The sequence below is a fragment of the Anopheles funestus genome, chromosome 2RL (assembly GCF_943734845.2).
Source record: "Anopheles funestus chromosome 2RL, idAnoFuneDA-416_04, whole genome shotgun sequence".
Classification (NCBI taxonomy): Eukaryota; Metazoa; Arthropoda; class Insecta; order Diptera; family Culicidae; genus Anopheles; species Anopheles funestus.
Window position 1 is genome coordinate 12,171,271 of NC_064598.1, and position 8,474 is coordinate 12,179,744.

The following is an 8,474-nucleotide window of genomic DNA, read 5'->3' on the forward strand; positions in this document are numbered from 1 at the left end:
TATCAAAGAGGGCAGGAATGGTGTTTTTTTTTCTTCTTCGCTTTTCTTGAAGCTCACCCACCCATTATTTGGTTTATTTTCCCTTTTCACCAACAGATTCCTGGGGTGCCACTTTGCTAATCATGTAATTCTTATCCTTCCAGCCAAGGGTGGTTTTTTTTATTGTTGTTAAAGTTCTTGATCTTTTGCTTGTTCAATTCTTCATACCAGGATATTATTGCTACCGTGTATTGTGCGACTCAACGTATGATAAACCAATCAAATGCTCCTCTTAGCACATCTCCTATCTACAGAAACATTGTTAACAACGCATCGTAGTGGGAACACTTGTGCGGTGTTTAGTACATCATTTCAATGTACCTACAAGAAGGGAAGATAAAGCTGTTGATGTTCTATACAATTTAGTGACGGCATTTTATTCCGACACACCGTTTCCTTGCTACATTGTTACACACTGTTTTGGGGTATGCAACAGTCCCAACACACCGGATGATTTAATATTGTTCTAAACAAAGTTTTATCTTACAGCAATATGATTAGAACTTACCGGTGGCGCGGGTCGTGCAAAACGTGTTCAAAAAGTGAAAAAGTTTCACTCAAGCGGAACAGTATGCCACCAGTCGGTGGGCATGAAACACGCCCTTCCGTTAATTCAATTAAGAATGTCTTATTAAAAACATATTCCTGAGTAAGCTGCTGCTCATCGCGTTTAGTAGCCTTCCAGGAAATTAAAAAGAAACCAAACACAAAAAATGAAAGATTGAACCGGTAAACATAACACACCAGAAACAAAACCGTCATCATTTTCAGCTGCTACATGCAGATGTGCTTGCGGTTAAATCTACGAGCAAAAGGACGTTTCACAGAGCCCTCCACAGAGTAGGTGTGTTATGCATATTTCCTGCCCAACGACCTCCGCCCCAAACAGAGGCCAGAAAGGCCAAAGATCAAACGCAAAAATATCTTCCAAAAGAAGAAGACAAAAAAAGAAGAACATGATGAACGAAGGAAAGTCTAAGTAAAAGCTTTTGGGATTTTTTGTTTCCTCGCAAACTCCAAGAACTTTTAATGGTCGCGCTACTGTACTGTGAAGAATACTTCACAGTTCAATATAAGGAGCCATATGATACCAAACGATCTGCCGTTTTGTACATGCCGTAATTCCGAAAAGACTAATTTCGTCGAGTGTCTTTCTAATTTACATTTGCCATAATCGACAAAGCAAACAAACCCCACACTTGCAAACAGAGGCAGAAGTAATCTGCAAAGCACAAATATTTGAACAAACGCGCTCAAGGTTGCATCATTGAAAGCCATATAAACATTGTACGGGCTTGCTCGCAACCGCCTCAGGCAAATTGCTCTTTGCAAGCTTATTAAAGGAAATTTACACAATTTCTACAGTAACAAATGAAGTCTTTTATGTTGGAGACAATTTACGCCCGAGGCTTCCTATTTTCTCCGCTCGCACACTGAAGTTGCAGCAGCGACTTCTCATCTTCTTGGTCAATTTTTAGATATAACTTAAGAGACAGATGATACCCGACGAGGGGAAGACGGGCTAATCTTTCGCAAACAAAGTTCCCAGTGATTTGCCTGAAGAAAATGCTGTGGTGCTGTTTTGTATAAAACGTCATATCGAACCTTTGAGTGCCTCGGAGTCGGAAGGATATTTCTTCAATTTCTTTTCTTCATGGTTTGGAAATGCCGTGTATTATATGTTTAGGCAGCAGGTAACGATTGCCTTTACGTTTCAAAACCCGCTGAAAGTGTGGAACAGTTGATAAGCTTTCTACACTGGAATTGTTTACGTTGTGTACATTATTACGATTTGGATTCAGCACGAACTGTTCGTCATTATCAAAAAGATCATTTAACACTGCACCATGAAGATGATAGTTCCCGAACGGATCCTCGCCTAGAAGCCGGCAGCTCTTTAATGTGTTGAGTACATCGCCGACCCATTTTTTCACAAGCACCGGATTATACATGCGATTATTCTTCAAGAAAACGAACGAAACTAGTTCGTTGTGAGTGCATCCTGGAAGTAAAGGAATTATGTAACTAGCACTGATAACCGCAAAAAAAAAGCCGACACTTTAAATCCATACCGCTTCCATCCACAGTGTGATAAAATTGTAGGCCTTTGAGTACATGACGGTATATTTTTGGGGGAACTTCATCTCCATCTGCAGACATTTTTAACGTTGACCTTTTCCTAGCTTCACTGATGATGGTGTGTCAATAGTAAGTTGAATTATTCTACCAAATACATTGCAGACTACTTCGATTACTTTGAGTTTTTATTGACATATCGATTTGAAATTGTGTGTATAGCTATTCACCTTGGGAATAACTCAGGATATGTTTTGTTGCTGCATTTTGTACAACTGATAGTTTCTTTATAATCCCTGAGTGCAATCAACTATTGCACGTCCATAACATATACGCATACGTTCGCTCAGTGACGCGTAGTAAATACTAGTTGCTAGAATTTATAGCCCACTGCAAAAGGTATCCACAGTCCGTACAATATGTGCGTGTGATGTTTTTAAACCCCAGAACCCAGCATGATTGATACGAATCTGTTTTCCGAACCGGATTCCACCCGGGCTGCTAGCCTTTGGAACGTCATCTGAGTGTAAGTAAAACGGTAACCCCGTGTCTCCTACACAAAGCCTTTCACTCAGCGATTAATTCAGCTGGAAAACTACAGAACAGTCAAAGTACTACGATTCCCTTTTCACAACACATTACACAGCAAAGCGTTCGGTATATTTCGAAAATGTGATATTTGCAGTCTACTCAAACATCCTGCCCTGTCTCACTGTTTGGCTGTGACTTTCATCGAAAATCACTTCCGGCCACTCCACAACGCTTCGCTCATGCTCCTTTCAATAAAAACCGTTGTTGCTGCTGTGTCCCTATCTGTAGCCGTTGTCGTCAATGTTTGTGATGTGTTTAATGTGTGATTGACAGGTAATTAAATGTGCTTTCCTTTTTCTTACGATTGATAACCTCCCCACCAGAAAACCGGTGGTGGATCGTGTGTTAACACTCCCTTTGCGTTCTTGTGGTACTGTTGATAAAGCTGGCACAAACCAGTGTCAGTATAAAACTGCTAGCGTCATTGTGCAAACGTTTCTAACGTCCAATGACCAATGCAGTAACGCTTCTGGTTGGCGTGACGTTCAAAACCCTCAGTGAAACCGAGGGAAATCATTTTAATTATCATCCTTTTTTACAAAGAACATTAATAAATGTGCATCAGTAAAGTAGAATAGAATCATTCTTTCAAACCTTGCATTGTGTTTAGTAAAGGAGAGCATATTAATTGATATTAATGTGTATATTGTAAAATGGATTGTTAATTCTGATCTTTGACAATTTTATCAAACCATTGTAATTCAATCTGCATCAAAACATATCTTTTAATATTATATCGATTTTTGGTCCTAAAACTAGGATTTTCTAACAGTCGGATCTTTCACATATTTTTTGTAGCCATAAAACCTAACCTAACATTAATACTTGAACTGCGACTAAATCGTATGTCTCGAAGCAATTATCACCTTGTTTCCATACCTTTCACTGACTTCAGCAAAAACAAGAATGTTTCAGAACATTCAATATTCTTCACTTATTCTTTGCACCACGACGATAATTGTCACTTCTTCCCAAGTACCACTTTAGCCTTCCTCTTGTATGTCTGGCTGACATTGTTTTACTTAATAGACCAAAGGTTTGCTTAAGTTTTGTTTTTCTTGCAGAATGGTGACGCTTATTTTACCAATTAGCATCTTTTGTCCGCACTCAGAACGGTTTATGGTTCTGACAAATTTTATGCAAGTGAAAACGTATCACTTAACGAACCAGTATTATAAAGAGATCAGACAAACGGGGTTCAGAAGCAAGTAATGCATCTCCAGAATCACCAACAAGATGCGTCCGCTCCAAGCGCATTTGAATGTTTAATTATCATGTTAACAAAACCAGAACTCAACCAAAGTAAAGACAGTGTGGACAGCGACAACTATGAAGCAAATATACAGCAATTAACACTGTCTTATTATCATATTGTATAAAATAGAGTTCAACGATGAATGAAGCAGTGAAGAGACAAAGGAGAATAATGGTGTTTTAGACACCTTTTTTGCAATTGGAACTATTTAAAATACAATGTCGTTAAGGAAATATTACGAAAAGATAATTTTATGTAAACAATTTGATTTTTAGAAACACTGGTAGAAAGCCGGCAAAAGTCTGCATTCAAGAGAAAGTTACTCAGAAGAACTTTTTGGTCGAATTTGTGTGGAAGGACTGATATCATGATATCTTCCAATATTGTCTTAATATTCGACTCACTGGAGGTCCACGAGGCTGCCCAAGGAATTACAATGACAACTATGTCCATAATGTCCAACTATGTTATGTCCATGACCACAACGTATAGAATTGAAGAAGGCCGAAGCTACTGATGATCCCATTAGTGAACAGTGTAGTTGGCAATATAGAACTCATCAGAACACCTAGTCTCTGTTAAAATATTTACAAGATCCTGTCCTCTATTCGTTAGTCTAACTGTCAAGCTATTACGGATAATTGAAAATCACAGAATCACTTGTTATCAGCCGGTAAAAGCCGAAACTGATGGAAGAACCAAACAAAAAACGAGTGAACGTGTTTGAGTAATTTTTGTTTTACTACATCATCCACTGATGCTCTGATTGGGCGAACTGAAGGGAATGTGATGATTTAAAGAGACAACGCTCACCCAGAAAACCCAATTCTGTTTGTCATCGCCCTTGTTGTACGTTTCGCAACAATGATCGGTGTATATGAAAAATGACTTACAGAACCATAACAGTCAATTCGTCCAAAAACAACGAAACTTGGCAAAAGAAGATAAATGATTGTTTACAAAAATGTTTAATTAAAGAATCCCTCGCTTAGGGTTTTTACCGAGAGAAAGAGAGAGAGAGACAGACGTCGCAGTTTGTTGGAAGTTTTCAATAAAACGACAAATGAAGTGACAAAAAGTTGTCTACTTTATGTCCATTGTCATAACGGTGGCGTTATAAACTAAGTTATATGCTTGTTTTGACACCCATTTCAAAGTCCATTATTCATGAAAAAGGTCTAAATGGCTTTAAAGTACACATTCAAACCCTAAGAAAAATATCTCTTTGAAAACAACTCATTTACTGGAGACAATCAGTAGCAACTGGAGTAGTACTGGAGACAATCAGTAGTATAAGAACTCAAAAAATCACACAATAATACAAAAAGTGAGCTAAACGCTATAAGTTTTTGCAAGGATGTGAACATCAATTACACACACATTTGTTCAACATCAGCAGTGGTACCACATACCTCATAACGGATTCAAATTGGATTTGTTGAGATTAAACATAAATAATAAATCCGTCTACCACCATCAAGTCTTACGATTCTCTCGAGCATTCTATCAATCATACATCGTTGGCAGAAGGCAGAGTTGGCATGTGTTGTTGTCTATTGTTGGCAGTCCTCATATGAGCATTAGGCGGCAAGTGAACAGAGCAATGATAGTCGTAGTGAGTAGTGTTTTGCATGGATCTAATGCACCAACAAAATCAAATTGATTTTATTCAATTGCCTCAAAACACACTCTTCAAGGTAGTCAAGGTTTGAATGCTTACTCTCGAACCGGTTAATATCAAACCGAGTGACCAAATAAATACATTTAATCACTGTGTTATGAAAACACCAACATTACTGTTAACTGTGAATCTGTTGAATGAAAAACACAACCAGAAACCAGAGAGAGAGTGAGATTTTTACAACTTTCCTTTCCACTTCCAAACCTGTTACTGTTAACGGCCTCAAAACGTGAAACCTTTAATCTTTGTCGAATTTTCTTCGTCCAGCATTAGAGAGCTTCAGATCAAAGAAAAAATTCATTACGAAAATAACTTTGGGTCCGCGGAACCACATTCTGCGATACAAAAGTGGCTTCCCAAAAGTCATCAAACCATAAAAACGGCATGCGCCAACAGAGAAAGGGATACGAGATAAAAAAAAACCAACAGCCAAAAAACTGAGATGAGGAGAGAAATGGTTTTTTTTTCCTCTGTTGTGCCACATTTTCGTGAAAACCTCAGCTCTTTTCCTTTTGGCTTTTTGAGCAAAGAGAAAACATTTTCCCATTTTTCGTAACATTAGATTTGATTCCGTTTTTGCCACTCATTTCATCACTCTCGATGTGTAGTGGCATAAAACTAGAATCTTACTGTGCAGAACTGCACGGTTTTCCTAGGTTGCGCCGATTCAAGTCTCATTCAAGCTGTCGTTTTTTGGTGGACGAAAGTTTCACGAAGGAGGAAGAGGGAAAAAAGGACATGGTTTGGTTGAAATGATGAACAAACATTTGCATGCCACACCGACCCCAAAACGTCATGGACGAATGTCAACCCTAATTTTAAGTGTAATCTTGTTTACAGAAGGTTTTCCGTATTTCGAATCGCCAGCGGCGAACGGGATTCAATTTGTAAACTGTAACAGTTTAGTCGATTTCCGGCCACGGACCCGTTCCCTTGCCTTGCCTGGTAGTCTTGCCGCTACATAATTGATTTAAATCTTGATCCTGAGCTACGAAAACGCGCTACTGCTGGTTCCGCCGCTGAATCATGTTTTGAAATAAATCATCCGCAGCCTCCTGGACCCGACGTCATCTGGTACGGGTGTGAGTCGCCATTCGAAGGGTGCACGGCAAGCGGCAAGCGGCAGACAAATTACCGCCAAAAACAACGACGGTTTCTGGCCCAATCTAGGGGGTAGTTTTGAATAATTTAAATTAAATTCCACAGGCGATCATCATCTTCCACCGGGAGGAGAAAAAAAAACAAAACAAAACAAACGTGTATAGAACAAAACCGGCAACCGGCAACCGGTGGACAAACTTGAAAGGAATCGCCCACAACTACGGCTGAAGGACAGAAGCAAACAAACTTCATACGGGTAGAATGCATTATTCAGCTTTTCAAAGCATTCCTGCAAAGCACCGTCCTCAACTATTAAAAGACGGAAATGGGAAATGGAAAGGTTTTCTTGTCTTTCTTCATAAACGTGTCACAAGATTGTAAAAACCCATTCTTTAACATTTATTTTATTTGCACTCTTGATATCCGGAGGTCGACAATCTTGAAGACCGGACACTGTTTGGGTACGGTTTGTCAAAAGACTTAACGAATTAGCTAAATTCGACGCTAAGCTATAGTTTTACCACCAGCTTATGTTTTATTTGAGATTAATCTTTTATAATGACACGCTTTATACCTGTGAGTGAGGTTAGCTCAGCTCAACTAAATTTCGTAAATTTCCCCATTTTTTTTTCATACTTAGCTCCACCTGAACGGCCACCACTTCCGACCACCTAACACCGAATGTTTTTGGGATTGGGAAAACGGATTTTGGTTAAAGGTTTCGCGTTTCGGGAACTGGAGCGAGGTGAAACTTTTAGTGTTATAATCCATTAACCACAGAAAGAAAGGGAAATGTTTTTTTTTATTGTTTCACTGCGATTTAGAATAGAAATTGTTGTGCGTTAGTGAATCAGAAAGTGATCCCCAAAAACAACAAAAAAGGTCATTTTTAGCTAGTTATGCTATTTGTTGTGGTTTTAACTTTTATCGGTGTTTGTGACCGAATGTGGAAAACCACACACGGCCTTTCTGTTTTTTCCATGATGATGATGTTTTACTATAGTTTCACATCATAAGCATACAGGTTACGAGTTTACATGTTTACATACCCTCAAAATCAAAATCCTAATTCTTGCACTCCTTCCATCGGTTGAGTTGGTTGGAGATTGTTTTGCCGGAAGGATAAGCACAAACGTGGAAACGATTTATAATTGAAGGGGATGTCGTTGTTCAGCCTCCGTATGAGCGGTTGTCCTTTTTGTAAGGATAATGGGTAAGGTACTTCTCTGCATCTTCAAGAAGTTGTTGCATTCTATAGACGGAAAAACACATTTTCCTTACCTCGCCCCTTCCTATTTTTCCATTTACCTTGTGCCTGCCCCTGATGAAGTAGTGTTCATTAACCTCATCTCTCATTTCAGACGTAGAAGGAAATAAATTTAATGTATTTTTCCTTTGCCATAAATAGTCACCTACCACTTTTATCGACATTGGGGAACCAGAAAACAAAAAAAAAACAAGCAAGCTTCTTCTCCATTTAGAAATGCGTTGCCGGTAACGATCCGGTCGTAGTCACATTAGTGTCCTTCAACTAACCAACCCGAATGTGTGTTTCGGGCGACACAAAACAAAAACAAAACACCAAAAACCGGAATGTAACTGTTCGCTTCCCCGTACCTTTAGTACTTCCGCCAGCGAAACGTGTTTTGGGCCGGAAAAGTGAAGTCGTTATGGTGCACTATGGTCCATCCATCTTCAAACTCCAGTGGCGCATTTTCGCAGCTTTGTCCG

General features: G+C 39.1%; 1 protein-coding gene across 2 annotated transcripts; it reads right to left on the minus strand.

The window, feature by feature from the left end:
* Nucleotides 1-1,395: 1,395 nt before the first annotated feature.
* Nucleotides 1,396-3,369, minus strand: LOC125762871 (uncharacterized). 2 transcript variants are annotated; one of them, XM_049425443.1, is made up of 3 exons: nt 2,112-3,369; nt 1,821-2,041; nt 1,396-1,763 (listed from the first exon to the last, which is right to left on the minus strand). In XM_049425443.1, the coding sequence occupies exons 1-3, from the start codon at nt 2,197-2,199 to the stop codon at nt 1,692-1,694; spliced, it is 381 nt and encodes a 126-aa protein (XP_049281400.1). In that variant the 5' UTR covers nt 2,200-3,369; the 3' UTR covers nt 1,396-1,691. The 2 variants fall into 2 exon arrangements, with proteins under 2 accessions (XP_049281400.1, XP_049281401.1); XM_049425444.1 differs by having other exon boundaries at nt 1,829-2,041; nt 2,112-3,361.
* Between the last annotated feature and the right edge of the window lie 5,105 nt (nt 3,370-8,474).

Excerpts from the sequence above, each read along its gene's own strand:
- LOC125762871 (XM_049425443.1), bottom strand. The coding sequence starts at position 2,199 with ATGTCTGCAGATGGAGATGAAGTTCCCCCAAAAATATACCGTCATGTA. Across the intron at positions 2,042-2,111 it reads TCACACTGTGGATGGAAGCG|GATGCACTCACAACGAACTA; the intron begins GTATGGATTTAA and ends CTTTACTTCCAG. Across the intron at positions 1,764-1,820 it reads TGAATCCAAATCGTAATAAT|CGGGTTTTGAAACGTAAAGG; the intron begins GTACACAACGTA and ends CCACACTTTCAG.